General features: G+C 34.8%; 1 protein-coding gene across 1 annotated transcript in view; it reads right to left on the minus strand.

Annotated features, from left to right (window-relative positions):
• Positions 1–22,554, minus strand: part of LOC136845480 (prolyl 4-hydroxylase subunit alpha-1-like) — a 91,300-nt gene that overhangs the window by 50,499 nt on the left and 18,247 nt on the right. The window contains exons 3-7 of the mRNA XM_067115653.1: positions 20,348–20,535; positions 16,778–16,900; positions 14,917–15,087; positions 14,456–14,613; positions 7,943–8,062 (exon numbers count right to left, since the gene is read on the minus strand). Coding sequence (XP_066971754.1) covers positions 7,943–8,062; positions 14,456–14,613; positions 14,917–15,087; positions 16,778–16,900; positions 20,348–20,535 — 760 coding nt within the window. The remainder of the gene's footprint in view (positions 1–7,942; positions 8,063–14,455; positions 14,614–14,916; positions 15,088–16,777; positions 16,901–20,347; positions 20,536–22,554) is intronic.

Below are 22,554 nucleotides of genomic sequence, written 5' to 3' on the forward strand. Positions count from 1 at the left end.
AACTGTAAACAAAAAAATTAATAATTAGATTTACCACAAATAAATACCATATAAAGTAACTTCATTTTACCTTTTGCTTTTTCACAAATCATGGCCTCAGTAACACTGCCACCCACTATTTGTCATTTATCTAGATCAACAGCATGTTTCCTACTTCCTTAGGTGTTTTAAGACAACAGCATGTTTCCTACTTCCTTAGGTGTTTTGAGACACGTTTTGTCACTGTCTGGATTAATTTCTCAGCTTTGTTTCTTTATTTTTCAAGATTGAGATCATATTCTCGGCTCAAAGTACTTGTGTGTGTGCGTGTGTGTGTGTGTTTCTATTGTAAAAGCCACGGCTCTTTGCAGCTAAGCCCCACACTGCACGTCAGTGATTGGCCAACTCTCAAATGGGGAATGACGTCACTCTAATTAACAGCAAATGATTACCACTTTTACCAGTACGAACTGACTCCATTTTGTGATGCTGAGCTCCATGCATGAATGATAACACCACAGATTTGAGTTCCCGGAGTAGTGAAGTATGCAATTGATATCTTGGGTCAGTTTGTCTGTGCATTTTTTTTCATTTCATTTTGATCATGCGCAGCATAAATACAAAAGCATCTTGCCTTATTTTTTTTTTTTTCATTTTTGTTGGCCTACATAAGAGGTTCCACATAGACCAGACTAATTGAAATGAAGCATAGACTTATGTAGCCAGCTTCAATATTAGGGTATCAATTCACCATAACCTTGCATGTCGAATGTTAACATCATTGTCAGATTGGGCATACATATAAAATCCTAATATTCTGAGGCAATTGCAGGGCATTGGCCTACTCATCAATTTCTTATAAGGCAAAATTATAGAACAACTCCATATAGCTTATCACCTTAGCAAATTGAGTTTTCCTATACTTTCAGTGTTGCTGATGAAGGTGGTGTTGTTCACTGGCAGTCAATCATCATTAACCTCTCATCTTTATCGGGGACCCTTTGGGAATGGGGTTTTGGGTGGGGTAAAACATGGGGAGAGAGAATGGACGTTATTATGATGGCCCATCCTGGAATGGTTCCGTGCATATGCAAGGTTTATGGGAACCATATGTTCAAGAAGGGATTGGCTAAAGAAACCTATTATAAAAGGCACTACACTAACCTAACTTAACCTTGTAGGCCGTGTTACAAAGAAAGGGGCTCCAACCTCTGGAGCGCATGGTAAAGTAAACTCTACTTTTTAAAAAAAACCTCCCCTATAACACTGCGCATACACAATAGCATTCCAGGATGGCCAGCATACAATAACATAGTTCTGAGGTTAATTATAGGTTAATTAGAGTCGACAGCCAAAAAATAACAGTAAATTACTGATATGCAACCCAAACACTGTAGAAAAACACAATTTCCAAGGTAATATGTGTTGCAGAGTTATACTATAGATCTACCTTTTATATTTTCATGCAATGACAGGGCATAGGCCTACACGTCAATTTCTTATACTCTGAGGCAATGGCAGGCCATAAGCCTACATGTCAATTTCTTATATTTTCAAGCAATGACAGGGCATAGGCCTACACCTCAATTTCTTATATTTTGATGCAATGACCGGGCACAGCCCTATATGTCAATTTCAATTACTTATATTTTCAAGCAATGACAGGGCATAGGCCTACATGTCAATTTCTTATATTTTGAGGCAATGACAGGGCATAGGCCTACACGTCAATTAATTACATTTTGAGGCAATAACAGAGCACAGGCCTACATGTCAATGTCTTATATTTTAAGGCAATAACAGGGCATAGGCCTACATGTCAATTTCTCATATTGTGAGACAAGGACAGGCCATAGGCCTACACATCAATTTCTAACATATTCATGCAATGACAGAGTATAGGCCTACACATCAATTACTTATATTTTGAGGCAATGACAGGGCATAGGCCTACATGTCAGTTTCTTATATTTTCAGGCAATGCAGGGCATAGGCCTACATGTCAATTTCTTATATTTCGAGGCAATGACAGGGCATATTCCTACACATCAATTTCTTATATTTTGAGGCAATGACAGGGCATAGGCCTACATGTCAATTACCTATATTTTCAGGTAATGACAGGGCATAGGCTTACATGTCAATTACTTATATTTTGATGCAATGAAAGGGCAGAGGCCTACATATAAATTTCTTATATCTTGATGCAATGACAGGGCACAGGCCTACATATCAATTTCTTATATTTTGATGCAATGACATGGCATAGGCCTACTTGTCAATTTGTTATATTTAGATGCAATGACAGGGCATAGGCCTACATATCAATTTCTTATATTCTGATGCAATGACATGCCATAGGCATACACATTACTTTCTTGTATTTTGATGCAATGACAGGGCATAGGCCTACATCTCAATTACTTATATTTTGAAGCAATGACAGGGCATAGGCCTACACCTCAATTTCTTGTATTTTGAGGCAATGACAGGGCATAGGCCTACACTTCAACTTCTTATATTTTGATGCAATGACAGGGCATAGGCCTACACCTCCATTTCTTATATTTTGATGCAATGACAGGGCATACACCTACACATCAATTTCTTATATTCTGATGCAATGACAGGTCATAGGCCTACATATCAGTTTCTTATATTTTAAGGGGATCGGCCGCCTAAAAAACCTAAACAATCTTCAAAAAATTCGATTTGCTGAAAAAAATTCTATGAAAGCCGTAGGGTTCAGAATGTGTCTGAAATATGCTAAATTTGCCTTATTTCTCTAGTTATGGCCTCAAATGTAACAATAACTATATACCCATAAAACACCAGTAGCACAAATGATTTAGTCTGGTATAGTTTTTGCGATATATGTTACGAAAACTTCCTTTGAAATGAAATGAATAATGTCAATAATATCCTACTCGGCACCATTTTAGTTATTCCTAGCCATGACAATGCACATGTCATACCACTGACGCCGACTGTAGCCAGGGGTGCTTATAAATTTCCAGAAGCCAGAAGGACAGTTTTCATGTCTTTGCTGCCTTGACTGAACTCTGTATTTTTCTGCTGTGTTTTCTTTTTCACCATGCCTAAAAGGTCCAGAGTTCACTTCATGCTTCTAGAATGCAGAGAAGCCAAGTGGAAAAGTCAGGCGAAGTAGAAAGAAAGAATTCAAAGAAATTAATTTTACCATAGAGAATGGGCTGACGGAGAGAGAAGAGCTGTCGCCAGCAAGCGAGCGCGAGCAGCGTCTCTGTGACCAGAGACCAACCACATCCACCCCTAAACGCCTCTTTGATATTCGTCACTACTAAAGGGCAAAGTATTTTAGAAGAAAGCAGTAGCTTGGAGGCTGATATTATAGACGATCCTGAAAATAAAATGATCATAATAAGTGAAGCAAGACTTGTTGATGCATGAATCACGAATCCGTAATTGTGAATGTAAAGTAATTCCCAGGATCCATTTGGCAAAGGGATGGATTCGAGACACTAATAAAGTGTAGGCAGCTATGATACCCTAGAGTAATACCTTGCAACAAAAGATCAGACAGGGGACAAGGAACCTAAAATTTATAATAATGTCTTAAATAAATAATCCAATTAATATTCTTATTTATAATCATTTGCATTAATTAATACCCAAAAGTAAGTACCAAAACCATAAAATTAATTGTAACACAGTCTTTGAAGGCCCTTTTACTTTTTTTATGTAACTAAAACTTTGAAGGCCCGTTTCTCAAAACATGAGTTTTTCGCCTTTAAAATGCATCTCCTTCCTTAGTATTGGACCAATCTAAATGAAATTTTATATATAACATGGGGAAACAAGGTAGATTAATAAAAAGCCGGGGATTCTTAATATTTTAAGTGGCTGATTTTTGGTCATTTTTTTTTCCTGTCAATTTTCCGGGAAAATTTCATAAAAGAGAAAAAAATTCATATCTCGAAGAAGAATTGAAAAATCAAAAATCCCAGGCATCTTATTAAAGGTTCATATGTGTTTTATACGTGGTTCAAATCCACCCCTTAAAAACTAAAAGCAAGGAAGATGCACATTTTGAAAATGGCCAATTTGGCGAAAATCACTCTGGCGTCACAAAAATAGGTCACTGACCAAAATTTTCCCCAAGTTCCACATAGTGTCCTTAAACAAACCCCCAATATATCAACAACCTGTCATTAAAAAAGTGGGAAACCGGCCGATCGGAGTCCCAGGGTGTGAAGGGATTAGTTATCACACAAATGGTTATTCGAAGATCAACAACGAATATTATTAGAAGTCTTCAGTGAAGAGTCTGTGGTTCAGAGCTATCGATTAAGAATGTAAACATTGCTGATTGGAGGTAGAAAGCATTTTTAGATTTCCTGACTGTAGGTTGTTTTTCATTTAACATATAGCTCACTTGAATTTAGCATTTATACATTGTGTGTTCTTTATAAGTAACATGGGGAGAATTCCCATATTTCTATTTTTATGCATTTGTTTAATAAGGGTTTATTTGACTTCTTCGGATGTTTCGCTGAGGAAGAGGTTAAAATGTACTCATTAGGAAAATACTGGACTTCGACTTATTTTGACTTATTGTGGGGAAAAGATTTTTAAAGAGAATAATTAGTATCTTTAACATGTTTGATCAGTTGGTGAACATTAGTATTCCATTTTTATTTCATCTCTTGTTTTTTGCAATCCAGTTATGTTAAATTTTGTCAGATAAATTATTTTGGGTAATGCTTGTTTCGCTGTAGACCTGAAAGAGAGCATGAGTGTGTGTATGTACAAATGTGCACTGCCAGTAGCTTTTTGATGCAGTCACTATCAAGCTACCAATGGGACTTCTCTGACTTTTTAGCAAAGGTAAACAATGAAATCTGTGTAACATATATATATATATATATATATATATATATATATATATATATATATATATATATATATATATATATATATATATATATATATATGTGTGTTTGTGTGTGTGTGTGTATGTATGTATGTATGCATATGCATATATATATATATATATATATATATATATATATATATATATATATATATATATATATATATATGTGTGTGTGTGTGTGTGTGTGTGTGTGTGTATATATATATATATATATATATATATATATATATATATATATATATATATATATATATATATATTATATATATATATGTGTGTGTGTGTATATATATATATATATATATATATATATATATATATATATATATATATATATATATATATACAGTAAGTTAAACATGAGTTTATGCAAATATCTCAAATTGAAAGAATAAGTAATTTTTGAGAAAATGTTTTATAAAGATATGCACTGTAAGGCTTCGTTTAACGGTGAGGGAAAATTTAAAATAACCATTCATCATCAGTACTGCTCTCAGGTGAGTAAGATGGTGTATGGGATGTCAGAGTAGTGAGGGTGGGGTGGTAAAGAAAAAGGATGGAGCTTTTTAGGTTGATGTCAATAAAATACCTCCCAATCAAAAGTATTTTTAGGTATTGAACAAAAATAATGTATGCATCATTGAAACCCTCTCCTCCCCATCAATGGTATTCATTGGACACCAATAAAAAAAAGAAGCCCTAACTGAATATCCCCTCATCAAAAGGCTCATTCATTAGACATCTATCAAAGATTTAAAATTTATATATTGTTAAAAATGTCTCATTCTCAATCAAAAGTATTGATCTGACACCGCTCAGGCATATGCTAATCATGACTCCTGATTCAACAATTCTGTCACGAGGCAGCAGGGCAGACTGCACTCCAGCAATCATAAATAAATGTTGCCTAACAACCTTTACACTACTTCACTTGATATGTAAAGCCATATGGTACTGCTGTAAACTAATAATTCAAATTAGATTATTTGCAAGAAAAAAATAATTAAAAGAGAGCAATCCACTTGACTCGTTCACTTTACACACGCACACGCATACACCATCCCCCATCCCAGGCTACTCCGACCTTCCATTAACAACCTCCTTCGCCTGAGAGCAGAGTTAATCATGAACAGTTATTTTAAAAATTTCCTCACCAACAAATGAAGCTTTAAAATGTAAATCTTTATAGAACATTTTCTGCTAAGAATTACTCTTTCCTTTCATTTCCCGAAATATTTGCCTAAATTGTGTTAGACCCTGTATATACATACATACATACATACATACGTATATAAATATATATGCATATTTAATACATACATATATATATATGTATATTCATATATATACATATACATATATGTGTATATATATAAGTGTGTGTGTGGATGTGTATGCATGTATGTAGAATAGGGGGGTTGAGCCGTTACTTGGCAAAAGAAGAATTACTAAAACTTGTAAGGAGACCTGGCTCAGACTGAGGCCCGAAAAGTAAATGTATGTAACTGAATAGCGTTGCCATAAACCATACCTGAGACTTTGCACGGTCCCTTGATAAGCTTGACCTTCCTTGTCTGAGAGATCACATCGTAGAAGACGTACATCTCAGGATCGTGGTGTACGTGCTCGACCTTGATGGGTCGGAGAATCAGGTACGGTGATCCCCGAGATGATATGTAGCACTTGAGGTTGACTGCCGTCTCGTTAGTCTGTGAAAACAATCGATTCTTTCAGGCACCGGATTCTAAAAGGTCACTTGGAAAGGTTTGCCTTTATACAGTGAACTGACAATAAACCTCATTGCTTATTGTCCCATTCCAAATCAATCATTTGCCCGGTCTAAACAAACTTACAACAATAAATCACTCTGAAATTTTTTTTCCTTTTTTTCACAAAAAGGTGAAGTGATTTCCAATGTACACCTTTTCGTGATAACACAGAAAAAATGAAATAGACTTCTTTACTGAGACTCATTAACCAAATAACTTCCATATCTATATTTGCATGAGAGATTGACTGCTCTCTCTCTCTCTCTCTCTCTCTCTCTCTCTCTCTCTCTCTCTCTCTCTCTCTCTCTCTCTTCTTACATATATTTGTTTATGGAGCAAACATTTCTCCAGAAATTCATGAAAACGTGATTTTCGAGCTCATATCAAATTTTCCGTTCTAGAATACTTTAAGCATAAGTTGTTGTAACTGATATAACCTTACTTTGCGCTCTCTTTATCGAACGTTCATTATGCAGCTAATATTGAGGTGAATTTACATTTTATTAATTTTTCATCTCTTAGCAAAACCAAACTGTAAGAGAGGACTGAAGATATTCTAAGAAATTTTGTTTTTATTTGCAAAATGATGCTGGGCATGACTTCTAAGATATTGTTGCTAATATGGAAATTTCATGAGGATTTTATCATAAGAAAGTAAGAAGTCAAATTCACCTCGATTTTATGAGAAGCCGTCAGCTCTCGGTGATTTTTGCTAAAACTTTTCTGCATTAGAAGGAAGGCATATTATGATATGATATAATATACTGTGTTGTCCAGGGATAATGTATTTCAAAGAGGTCGTTCACGCAACCAGGTGTGTGACTGATCGGTGCATAGTTCCACTTACTTGGCGATGATGCGGTAATATTCCGTAACGAATGGTTGATGTTGGGATCATATTAGCCTTTAATTCCGAATACTTCTTAGAATGTTTGATAATTTAGAAAACACTAGTATGGTGCTTCATTTACAATATACTCTTCAGATATTTTATTGCTACGTTTACTGTAATAATAAATTGTAGTGTCTTATGTTACCTAAACAGAACTTTTATCCAACGTTATAATTAACATTTGACAGAAAATTCGGTGGAGAAAAAACAGTGTTATACCACTAAAGGAAAAATTCCTCCTGCTTACAACCTAATAATTCATATCCAGCGATAAAGAAATCTTCAAAATATAAAAAACAGTTTCACCTGCATATACTAGACATAAAACTAGATTTGAGTAAATGTGAAAGCATTTGGAAGGGAAACGAGGCTGTAAAGTTTCCTCACCAACAGAGAATTTCCACGACACAAGGAAAAGTATTCAGTGTCCCTGGGAACCTGCAATGGATGCCGGGAGATCGGGTGAGGGAAGAACTTGGGGTCATGTGAGGAATGTTTCTCATCATGCTGAAAAGAGGTCAGTCAAAATTGTAATGAAATATTTCGAGGATGTATATAAAACCTCTGAACGAGGGTTCTAAAGAAATTTATAAAGTTTCTGAATATATGTTATATAAGAACTTTATAATATTCCTGAATTAATGCTTTAAAGAAATGTATGAAATGTCTAAATAAATGCTATAAAAAGGACAAAATATCCGAGTAAATACTTTAAAGGAATTTACTCAATTATTAAACAGATGTTATAAAAAAGATAAAATGTCCAAGCAAATGCTTGAAAAATGTATAAAACCTCTAGATAAATGCTATGAAAAAAATACAAAAGGTCCGAGTAAATGCTTTAAAGAAATATATAAAATCTCTAGATAAATGCTATGAAAAAAGGCAAAATATCCGAGTAAGTGCTTTAAAGAAATATATAAAATCTCTAGATGAATGCTATAAAAAAGACAAAATGTCCAAGTAAATGCTTTAAAGAAAATATATAAAATCTCTAGATGAATGCTATAAAAGACAAAATGTCCAAGTAAATGCTTTAAAGAAATATATAAAATCTCTAGATGAATGCTATAAAAATGACAAAATGTCCAAGTAAATGCTTTAAAGAAATATAAAAATCTCTAAATAAATGCTATAAAAACAGACAAAATGTCTAAGTAAATGCTTTAAAGAATGAAACGTACCTACAGATAGATGTTGTAACAAAAGGACAAAATGTTCGAGCAAATGCCTGAAAGAAATGCATAAAATTTCAAAGATAAACACTATAAGAACGATAAAATGTCGAGTAAATGCTTGAAAGATATGTAATGGAATTTCTTGAGAAATGCTATTAAAAGAACAAAATGTCCGAGTAAATGATTTTAAAGAAATTTATAACTATTCTGTGACAAATGCCATAAGCAACAATGAAATGTCCGAGTAAATGATTTAAAGAAATTTATAAATTTTCTAGGTAAATGAAATGTCCGAGTAAATGCTTTAAAGAAATGCACGAAATTTTTAGATAAATACCATAAAAACGGTAAAATGTCAGAGTAAATGCTTTAAAGATGGATAGAATTTCTAGAGACGCTATCTATAAAAAAAGGATACAACTTCAGAGTAAATTCTTTAAATAAATATTTAAAATTTCTAGATAAATGCTATAAAAAGGGATAAAATGTCAGAGTAACTGCTTTAAAGAAATGTATAAAAGTTCTACATAAATTTCATGATAAAATGGATAAATGTCGAGCAAATGCTTTAAAGATATGTATACATTTTTAAATAAAATCCATAAAACAGAACTGCTGAACAAATGCTTCAAAGAAAATTTCCAAATCAATGTCTAAAAATGTATATAACTATGATTAATACTATAATTAAATGGCTCAAGTGCTTCAAAGAATGTACAATATTTATGAAATGGATCAAATGTCTGAGTAAACGATGTGAACAAATGCGTAAAATTTCTGAATAAATGCTTTGAAAGAAATATAAAATGTCTGAATAGAAGCAATAAAGAAACTGATAAAAAATCTGAGTAAATGCTTGCAAGAACAGTATAAAATCTCTGTAAATACTTTAAAGCAATTCATTTTTAGAAATTATAATTTTCTGATTAAATGTTTTAAATAGATATATAGAATTTCTGAATGATTGCTTTGAAAAATATATAAAATTTCTGAATAATGTTGTAGGGAGATGGAAGACAATGCTAAGTGAATGATGTTTTTCCATCGTATAAATGTGGAAGTTCACAAATGGATATAACATTCACGGTATTTTCCATTACTAAAAACGTATGAAATTTCCTAGTTAAGGCCATATTTGATGAAAACTTTTCGTGATAGACTTTGATTTCCATTGAAGGAAAATATTATTTTTTTAAAAACAAGGAAATACCGTGCCCATCCTAATAAAGAAATTGCTAAGAAAATCTTGTATAAATATCACATTCAAGGTGAATATAAAACTGAGCAGAAAATTCCAAGATAAATGTGACGATCAAGGTACATATCTATTATACTAAAAAGTAAGACATACCTGAATAAAACTCATACTCATTACAAATATCTGTGACAGGTAATTGTGTTATTCAAGGTGAACAGATTATTGTCAAGACAAATCAAAATAAAGTCCACGTTGAGTGAAAATACATTTTTATGAAAATGTTGTGAATTCTGAAATGAACGCAGTATTTAAAGAAAATATCTGAAAAGATATAAAGACATTTCCCAAATAAATGGCCCATCTAAGTAAACTCATTTTCTAATACTATTGAGATTTCAAAATGAATGTAACATTCAAGAGAAATCCCAAACAAACAATCAATTTACATATGTACGCAAACACACACACACATATATATATATATATATATATATATATATATATATATATATATATATATATATATATATATATATATATATATATATATATATATATATATATATATATATATATATATATGACTTTATCACATCACCGTGATTCATATACAATCAGAAAGCTACAAACGTCCTTTAATATCCAATTCGCTCTACCTCGAAATAATATATTTTCATATATGTTACCGAAGGAATTTTTAGTTGATAATAAGTACGCCGTCCCGTGGGCTCGAACCAACGAAGGACAGGAACTCAGGACTACAGGGACGCATTAAACCCAGTCGGCCACAAGAGAGGTATAAGTGGATATCGGCCCCATCAACTCACCCGTCGAACTCCAGGTGTTTGCATTTGGAGACGATATCCACCCCTGCCATGTTGACCGTGTAATGCGTTTGTCACTACTGCAGCCATATTATGACTTTTATCACATCACCGTGATTCATATACAATCAGAAAGCTACAAACGTCCTTTAATATCCAATTCGCTCTACCTCGGAAATAATATATTTTCATATATGTTACCAAGGGGAATTTTTTTTAGTTGATAATAAGTACGCCGTCCCGTGAGCTCGAACCAACGAAGGACAGGAACTCAGGACTACAGGGACGCATTAAACCGCGTCGGCCACAAGAGGTATAAGTGGATATCGGCTCCCATCAACTCACCCGTCGAACTCAAGTGTTTTGTATTTGGAGACGATATCCACCCACCTCTGCCATGTTGACCGTGTAATGCGTTTGTCGCACGCAGCCATATTATGAATTTTATCACATCACCGTGATTCATATACAATCAGAAAGCTACAAACGTCCTTTAATATCCAATTCGCTCTACCTCGGAAATAATATATTTTCATATATGTTACCGAAGGAATTTTTAGTTGATAATAAGTACGCCGTCCCGTGGGCTCGAACAACGAAGGACAGGAACTCAGGACTACAGGGACGCATTAGCCCAGTCGGCCACAAGAGAGGCATAAGTGGATATCGGCTCCATCAACTCACCCGTCGAACTCAGGTGTTTTGCATTTGGAACCAATATCCACCACCTCTGCCATGTTGACCGTGTAAACGCGTTTGTCGCCACGCAAGCCATATTATGACTTTATCACATCACCGTGATTCATATGCAATCAGAAAGCTACAAACGTCCTTTAATATCCAATTCGCTCTACCTCGAAATAATATATTTTCATATATGTTACCGAAGGGGAATTTTTTTAGTTGATAATAAATGCACGCCGTCCGTGGGCTCGAACCAACGAAGGACAGGAACTCAGGACAACAGGGACACATTAACCCATCGGCCCAAGAGAGGTATAAGTGGATATCGGCTCCCATCAACTCACCCGTCGAACTCCCAGGTGTTTTGCATTTTGGAGACAATATCCACCCACCTCTGCCATGTTGACCGTAATGCGTTTATCGCACGCAGCCATATTATGACTTTATCACATCACCGTGATTCATATACAATCAGAAAGCTACAAACGTCCTTTAATATCCAATTCCGCTCTACCTCGGAAATAATATATTTTCATATATGTTACCGAAGGGAATTTTTTTTTTTTTGATAATAGAACGCTGTCGTCGTGGGCTCGAACCAACGAAGGACAGAAACTCAGGACTACAGGGACACATTAACCCAGTCGGCCACAAGGGGTATAAGTGGATATCGGTCAAACTCACCCGTCGAACTCAGGTGTTTTGCATTTGGAGACAATATCCCACCCCTCTGCCATGTTGACCTAAGCGTTTGTCGTACGCAGCCATATTATGACTTCTTATCACATCACCGTGATTCATATACAATCAGAAAGCTACAAACATCCTTTAATATCCAATTCGCTCTACCTCGAAATAATATATTTTTTCATATATGTTACCGAAGGGGGAATTTTTAGTTGATAATAAATGCGCCGTCCGTGGGCTCCGAACCAACGAAGGACAGGAACTCAGGACTACAGGACGTATTAACCCAGTCGTACAAGAGATGTATAAGTGGATATCGCTCCCATCAACTCACCCGTCGAACTCAGGTGTTTTGCATTTGGAGACGATATCAACCCCTCTGCCATGTTGACCATGTAATGCGTTTGTCGCACGCAACCATATTATGACTTTTTTATCACATCACCGTGATTCATACACAATCAGAAAGCTACAAACGTCCTTAATATCCAATTAGCTCTACCGGAAATAATATATTTTCATATATGTTACCGAAGGGGATTTTTTTAGTTGATAATAAGTCACGCCGTCCCACGTGGGCTCAACCAACGAAGGACAGGAACTCAGGACTACAGGAACGTTAACCCAGTCGGCCACAAGAGAGGTATAAGTGGATATCGAAACCACATCAACTCACCGTCGAACTCAGGTGTTTTGCATTTGGAGACGATATCCACCCACCTCTGCCATGTTGACCGTGTAATCCACGTTTGTCATACCACTGTATTATGACTTTTTATCACATCACCGTGATTCATATACAATCAAAGCTACAAACGTATTTAATATCAATTAAATCTACCTCGGAAAATAATATATTTCATATATGTTACCGAAGGGAATTTTTTTTAGTTGATAGTAAATACGCCGTCCGACAGGCTCGAACCAGAAGGACAGGAACTCAGGACTACAGGGGCGCGTTAACTCAGTCGGCCGGGATCGGCGTATTTATCATCAACTAAAAAAAGTCCCCTTGTAACATATATGGAAAATATATTCTTTCCGAGGTAGAGCGCACTGATATTTTCTTCTTTTTGTAGCTTTCGATTGTATATGAATCACGGTGATGATAAAAAGTCATAATATGGCTGGCGTGCGACAAACGCATTACACGGTCAACATTGAAAGGCGTGAGTGAATATCGTCTCCAAATGCAAAACACCTGAGTTCGACAGAGTTGAATGGATTCATATCCACTTATAATTTCTCTTTGTGACCTGATGTTAATGCGTCCCTGTAGTCTGAGTTCCCTTTCGTTGGTTCGAGCCAGTTTCATTCTGCGTTATATCAACTGAAAAAAATAATAAAAAATTCCTTCATAAATATATATGAAAATATATTGTAGAGTTGAATGATATTAAAGATTATATAAGCTGATTATATATATATATATATATATATATATATATATATATATATATATATATATATATATATATATATATATATGTATATATATAAATATATATATATATATTTGGATTCAATTTTTCTCTTAAAAATTCTGGAAATTCCCAAATATACAACAAGCCCATGGAAAATAGTTCTTATAAAAATACTAGATATATCTGAAAAGAAAAAAAACTATATTAAAAATAAACATTTCAAAGTTCACAAGAAATTCCACGATGTAAAACTCAAGGAATATTCCTCTTGCAGTCGTTGTAAATCCACCCACCTCACCCCAGCCACAAATACAAATATTTGAGGCAAAGATCATATTTATGCAGAAAATTCTGATATTTAAGATAAATATAGACATACAAGATATTCCTAAATAAATATCACACTCATGGAAAATGCTCAAGAAGTCATCATCAGAGACGCCAAGATAAATGTAACATTCAGAGAATTGCCTCCTTAACATAACGGCAGGAGTATGACACTCGAGGTATAACTTCTATTAGAAAGTAAGACCTGTATCATCGCTAGCGCATTAGAGGCTACACTTCATATGAATTAGTAAATATTATCCAGTTCAGACTCTAAGTAGTCTAGTTTGATGAAAGAGATGAAACACTGAAGAGTACAAGGAGTAATCTGCTATCTTAAAAATAATCTGAAAAAAAGAGACAATTCAGAGGTACTCAGATTCCAAATGCACTCATAAACTTGAAGGTTTTGCTACTCTTTTTTTTTTAATGACTCTTCACACTATGTATGCGCATCATCATTTTGTTTCCATTAGTTCTTCAGTTTTTATTTCTTTATATTTCTATAATCCTTTTAGCTTTTATCTCTACAATAATAATAATAATAATAATAATAATAATAATAATAATAGGATTACCTCTTCAGCCACAGGAGCCTTAAGATCATCAATGAGTCCTTTCATATCTGGAGTAGTGGCAATTGCTCCTGCGTAATTGTACCATTGCCATGCATTAACGTACTGACCCTCATAGTGACTCTCGTTGGCAATTCTTATACAGTCGTAAACGCTAAGGACTAAGTTAAGCAAAGAAAGGAAAATGTCAGTACAATTGTTGCGACTGACAGGGTAACTGTATCACATTGTCTTGGGTGTGCCTGAGTATGTGTATATATATATATATATATATATATATATATATATATATATATATATATATATATATATATATATATATATATATATATATATATAAATATAAATTATATATATACACTATACATATATATATATATATATATATATATATATATATATATATATACACACATCATAAATCAAAATAGGTAAGATGAAACAGAGAATCAAATGGAACTCACCGACGGAAGTCGTGACGTTAGCTATGGTTCCGGTGGCCAAATTGGGTATGGGTATTCGGTAAATCTGCTGAAGTCTGGCCAAGGCCAAAGAAGCTCCTCGCAAGTCGTTGAGAGATGGCAGCACCGTTCGTTCCTCCAGTTCTAATAATGCCAACAGTTTCGCGCGCTGTTCTGTTAGGAAACATAAATTTGCATTCTGATAAAACGAATGAAACATCCAACTTTCATGGTCTGCTGCTGGGACATATGGTACATTTTAATATCTCCAGTTCTATGAACAACAGTCGTTGTCATTGTTGACCCGTTATGGATATAAGAAGAATTGTAATTGGCGTCTGTGACTAATGACGTAGATAAAAAAAAAAAAAATAAATAAAGTATTGTTTTCTGTCTTTATCAGCACATTAATTTTGCTCTAGCCTCCTACACAAAAAACATCCATTCAGGTAACCCGATATCCCTGTTAAGGAAGAATATTCAATTTTGTTGACTGATCAGCCACTTTTACTGCACTAATGGTTGATATCGATACTCTTTCTATAAATCTCCGTAAGCGGTACTCGGCTTTACTTTCGTTTCGGCGTATGACAGTTGCCAAGCAATTTGCACCTACTTTTTTGAAAATCTATAATAATCCCCTTTCAAATTTAGACCGCAATGAAGAAGTCTATACTTCATTCATTTCTGGAAAACCAGTCGTAAGTCTCAGTAACTAGACATCTAAATCCTTAGGTTTATCGTTAATTGTTACTGTAGTTTTATATTTCTGCTAATAATCCTAGAACTGAGGCCTCTTAGTTTCCCCACAAACAAATTAAGATTTTTAGTACATAGGTTTACAATGTATAGGCCTCAGAAGTGCTTAAATTCCAGACTGCTTGCATTGCAGGAGAGTGTTCAGTATTTCCCAACTAAATAATCGAAAGTACACACCACCAAGTACCCTTCCCTAGTCGATGTTAACGAAATTCAAATCTTACCATTTGCTATTTTTTTCTTGGGTGAGGAAATTGAATGGCATTACATAGTGGCGTCAAACTGAAAGCTAAGTGAGGATGGTAAATTTTCAAATTATGAAACTATTTTTTGCCATACAAGCTTCTCCATTTTAATTAAAATTTATGCTAAGAGCTTCAGTCCTTTCACCTTTTCTTGTTGAACCAGACACTTTGTGGTTCTGCACCGTTAACCAAAGGATTTATAGCACCTATACCTCTGATATAATTGGGAACCCCGGCTTGTTTATTGCTTTCTACTTTTTTCCTGTAATTAGAAATGATTTTTTTCTGCTGCTACTATTGCAATTATTTCTAAATTGCCAAATAACATTTCTGTAGTCAACGAAAAAGGAGGGCGTTCAATTATGGAGGGAGGAAATAGACTTCAACATGATCGTGAGCTGAAATATATTCTTCGATGATTTGAGCTATCCTTTTCTTGAATATTTGGATTAATTTCCATTCATTGCTTGTAGCTTGACATTGTTCATTATTTCTGGGGATAATTGTATACTGTACTGGATATACATATACTTCTTTCTGAGCGTAACAACAAAAGACTACCGGTAAAATACTCATCCTCCAGCCTCATAGCAGTATCTCTCACTACTAGCGCGGCCACCGAAATTAGTCTCCTTATAAATTTATGGAATGAGGGTCCATGTAGGCGGGATGTGCCATTGCGACCCTTTCTTATATTACCGCTACTGTGACAGTAGAGATGACATTAGCGATCACACCATTCTGAAATCACTGGGCGCTTTTACAAATAACAGTTGTTACTAGCGCTTGCAACAAACCTCAACCATCTGATTCAGAAGACCTGAACGAAGATAATTATTTACGAAAGAATAAGTACTTACCTGTCTTGCCGCACAATCCACATGACAGTTGGCAGTTTACCATCATGAACGCGGGATTTTTGGAGCATTCCGAAGATTTAGCCCACCATTCACACAGCTCATTTTTGTTTATGCAGTTGCCCTCTGAAATATCGTAAATAGACCTTAAATCCACACGCTCTGTTATTCTATACACATACAAATACACAAGCACACTAGCATAAACGCACATATTTATATATTGGAGTAGGGAATTGGTGAGCCTTACGCCCACCTCTGGAAAGTACAGCCATCCAAACTGGGCACCGTGGCTGATGGGCGTTAGACATCGGCAGTGGTCAAGGAAATGGAAAATGGTTACCTATCTCATCTCTTGAAAATTGCTAAGACTGTACCCTCCATACAACAACCACTCCATTGGAGAAATAACCATATGGTGGTGAAATATATATATATATATATATATATATATATATATATATATATATATATATATATATATATATATATATATATATAAGGACTGAGTATTGAGTGACATACTGGCTGGGTGTTAACTGGTTTATTGGTGGTTCCTTACTGCGAGATGTACATTGTTGTTGTTTTAGATTTAGCTGGCCTTGTGCCAGCACGGGCTCTTGCTCCTAGAGCAGCCCGTAATAGAATCTTCGAAGATGTTATTGACGTGTGCGGACCGCAACGTAGCATCTACACACAGACAGGTAAGGACAGAGGTAAAAGATTCAGACATCTGTGTTTGTCGGCAGACAAAAAGATGGCGATATCGAGAGACACGATTAACACACAGTGATGAAACATATATCAATGGAAAGGCCAGGAAATTCTACATATGGCCAGTTGCAAGAGATTCCAGACAGATTAATGAATACAATGGAGTAGCATAATATATGTGAAATGGCGAGACATTTGGCATCTTCACAAACAGAAACATACATACAAGTTTGATACAGAAGATTTGGTGGAACATTATGAGTACATGATTAGAATGCTCGCATGGTAATGCAAGTAGTGGTGATTGTACATAAATCAAGACAACAATGGTTAGGGAGAAACAGACGGAAATATTGTATGGTTGAAATCGCGTTCCTTTAGAGAAAGAAAACGAGATGCTCTTGATGTCTTGTCCACTCCGATGGACGACGAACACACGAACACACACATGGTTGGAAGAGACGGACGTCAGGCTCTTACAAATATATATATATATATATATATATATATATATATATATATATATATATATATATATATATATATATATATATATATATATACATATGCGTGTGTGTGTATGTCTGTGTTTGTGTATGTATAAAATCTACTGTTACTTCTGCTAGTCTGCATGATTTTTAAAGCCTCAATAACCTCTTAACACTTCGACGTAGACTTTTTGGATATAGTTATTATTACAAGCCTTGAATCTGAGCGGGAATAAATGAAGAAGCTGCATCCATATTGCTGGAATTTGAACCAACACGCGGAATTTTTTAGACCTTGGCGAGGATACTGACAAGCCTTACCACGGAGAAACATTTAAGTCTGTTTCCCCTCACACATTCATGTGTCTATTAAATTCGAGTATATATTTGCTGTAGCTGGTATAGAATCATCCTCAGCGTAACATGGCCTTTTAGTGGTTATTGATTTTGAAGTATATATGCATACATACATACACACAGATATATATGTATATATATGTACAGACAGATAGATAGATAGATAGATAGATAGATAGATAGATAGATAGATAGATAGATAGATAGATAGATAGATAGATAGATAGATATATATATATATATATATATATATATATATATATATATATATATATATATACAGAGAGAGAGAGAGAGAGAGAGAGAGAGAGAGAGAGAGAATGTGTGTGTATCTGTGCAAAATCTGCAAATCACCAGTTATATATGGATTGTTGATAGTCACTGTATCCTTTTAACTTCTCGACTTCATTGCATCGTTTGGATATGCTTATTAGCCTTGACTGCAAGAAGGGAATAAATGAAGAGGCTGTTATCTTCCGAGATGGGATTCAAACTATCACACGTGAGGTTATGGAGAGAATACTCTAAAACTTCATGCTATAAAGGAGGATCTAAGTTTATTTCAAGTGGTGTATGCATATACATGCTAGGAGGCAGAGAAGTTCAGAGTCCTACAACAGGTATACATGAGTATGGATCGGGTAATCAAGAAGAAAGTGAGAGAAGAAAAGAGGTCAAGTACTGAAAACAGGAGAAGGTTAGCAAAAACTTCCGGGAGAATAAGAATTGTTATACAGGGAAGTAATTTTTGGGTGAATGGCAAATAAACGAATGGATCTCAGAATAAGAGTTGCCGTTAAAAGTGAATTCAGTCCTGGGCTGATGGAATGAGTACTTTGAAGAACTGTTGAATGCAGAAGGCAAAAAAGCTGCAAAGCTGAATGATGCCAGCAAGAAAATTCAGTGTGATTTGAGAATGTTGACTGTTGAGGAGATAAGGAAGGTAATTAATGTAAAAACATCAGGATTAAAAAGGATTATGAGTGAGATGCTTAATGGTGATGACAGTTTGACTGAGCATCTGGCCAGGGTTTGAGATGTGTGTATGAATGAGGGACAGGCTACAAACTAGTGAAAAAGTTTGAAAGTTTTTGTACGAGGAGAAAGTTTAAAGCAAAAATTAGCCGGAGTAAGGCTATAAGGTAAATAGAAATCAGAATGATATAACAATGAAAGTAAAATGGATGGGGAGGAATGGAAGTGACTGATTCAAGTAAGCAATTTTAGAGTAAATGAAATGGGCGGTATTAGGATGAGGGAACTGGTGAGTCTCGGATTAGGGAAAGCAAGGAAGGTAGCAGTGTATGTGCAAAAGATTACGAAGAGCCTTGACTGTCAAAGGAAACCAAGGTAGGAATGAGCTGATTCTTGAGTCAAATCTCCTTTAAAAGAGATGTTGAATGCAAGTTACAGAAAGGATTAAAGCTGCTGAGATGAATTGCTTGCTTAGTATTATAAGAAAAACGAAAAGGGTGAGAAATGTATAGGCACATAGAATCATAAGACAGATCAATGTATGTTATAGGGAGAATCTTGGCGATTTGAAATGATTTAGTGCTGGAAAGGAGGAGAACAGGAATTCCTAGAACGCTTGCGGAAGGCAGGGGTGAATTCCAGTGTATGCAGAGGATTGCAGTGCGCTGATGATGAGTTCTCTGTGTAGATATACGAAGTGGCTGATGTTGCAGAAGTTTCATGTACATTAGGCTCTTTTTCAATTCGCCATTTTAAGTATGAATGTTTCATTGAACATTGGTTGTTTTTCCGAAGCTACCTGCTGTTGGAAAAATATGTACGCATATTGAGTTGCTTCTGTCTGTGTGTGCATGTGTAACCGGAAAGTATAGGAGTGATTGATGTATTACTGCATAATCAAATATATATGTGTGCACTAACAAAGGCATAAACGACATCAAAATAACTGTTATTCTTCTACGTTATTAACTTAAAATAAAGTACATAACTCACTCCAGATACATAACATTATTCACTCATGAAAACTAGCGATCCTTACCTGAAGAAAAGATTGTAATAATTGACCGTCTGATGGGCGGCCAGTACAAAACGAGCCTCTTGATGACAGCGAAGAGGTGAAGGGGATTTCCCGTGATGGCCACGTCCAGGAAATCTCCCTCGTTCAAAGCATTCCCTCTGGCCAACGTCACTACGTCATGAATCAAACGAGAATACGACTCCTTGTAGCTGGGGAAGTTTGAAGTTATCGCAGTTATAATCAATAAAGGAATATTGTTACGTAAATTCTTCTACGAAAACACAAATCGGTCCGTTCACACTACACATTCCGTTTCTCGATCGATTCTTCATTCTTAAGGCTCTCGGGGAGAAAGAAAAGTCAATGAAACCTTAGAACAATTACAAACCACAGACAAAGAGTTCAACTGCTATCATGGCGAAGAAAGACTATTATCCTGCAAAAGCGCTATTAAAAATTATCTAATTTTGCAAATGCCAACGCTTCGTCCAGCTATAACAGTACTTTGTTTGTTGCCATAAATTGTTCCGATTAAGTACTTGTGCAATAGGGAAATTGTTTCCCTAAGGGAAATGGCAAACAAGTTGAAAAAGTTGTAACAAGAACACACACGCACTCACACACACACACACACACACACACACACATATACACACACATATATATATATCATCAACACACAATCACATATAAATTTCTGATCACGTCGGATATAGGTATATATATATAACCACTATATCTAAAAGAATTGGAACCTATATATATAATACCTAAGCTAACTGCTTGCATATCATATGTTTTCCCAACTGTACCCAATGACAACATTTCATATTATCCCTATAAGATATCATCAACACACAATATAACAGAAATATATATATATATATCTATCAGGTGGATTAACCACTATATCTATAACCTATATATATATATATACTATATAGACAACATTTCATTCGAATTATCCCTTCTGAGTGAATAAGATAGAAATCATCAACACACAATCACGTATGCATGTTTGTATTATATATATTTTCTGACTGAACCTTACAAGAAATAATATCATTATACTCAGCAATGACCCAATAGACAACATTTCCTTATCCTTCTGGTGAATAAGATAAAATTGTTCAACAATTCGCTCTGTATGTAAATAGGAAAATATTAAAAGCGCCTATGTTTTGCATATTTTCTTTCTTCAATGACCCAATAGACAACATTTCAACAGAAAGATATGAAAAAATGTCTTATTGTTGAAGCCATACTTTGGAAGACGTGAGTAAATCAATCTGATCACTCATCTTTCACTAAATATTTCATGAGAACAGCAGTTAGCTTGCCCAGGTAATTCCAGAAGTTGTTCCAGGGTGTATATCAGAAATTTATATATATGCGTGTGTGTGTGTGTGTGTATATATATATATATATATATATATATATATATATATATATATATATATATATATATATATATATATATATATTATATATATATATATATATGAATATGCATGTTTGTATTATATATATTTTCATAATATCATTATACGAGGTGTGTGTTCTTACTAAATGTAAAAGATTTAATTTTCTTTTAGGAAAATTTTTTGCAACTTTGGAAGAGTAAATCAATGACACTCATTGGTGCTCAGGGGTGTATATGTGCGTGCGTGTGTGTGTGTGTATATATATACACAGAAAATGAGATTTAATTAAGAAGGGACTGACACTCATTGGTGCTCAAGCTTACCAGAAGAGGTGCGGAAGGGCTCCCTGCGTCTGTTTCGTTTACTAGAGGTATGTGAAATAAACATTTTTTTCAATTTTTTTTTTTATTTCTTCTTAATCAATCAAATTTTGTTCAAATGTAGGTCTTTTTTTGTCATTTTGATTGAAATTCATGTTCGCATTCAGTCTAAACATCATCTTTTCAAATGCAGAAATCTCCGCCAGTAATGGTTCCATCTCAAATAGTGTTCGCATTTTAGGTTGATACGATATAAATTCCAACGTAAAAAATTACATGCTTCACCCCACCCCGACACGCTCACACGCACTACCCACTTTTGTGCCTGTACCGACCACAAAAGACTGGAAGAAATCTCTACCGAACGAAACAAACGCAGATACCCTTCCCTACCTTTCCCGGCAAGCGTGAGCACCGATAAGTATCAGTCACGCTGCAAAACCGTAATTAAATCTACATTTAGAAAGAGCATCCACCCCCTTGA

Source organism: Macrobrachium rosenbergii, chromosome 14 (assembly GCF_040412425.1).
Source record: "Macrobrachium rosenbergii isolate ZJJX-2024 chromosome 14, ASM4041242v1, whole genome shotgun sequence".
NCBI classification, from domain to species: domain Eukaryota; kingdom Metazoa; phylum Arthropoda; class Malacostraca; order Decapoda; family Palaemonidae; genus Macrobrachium; species Macrobrachium rosenbergii.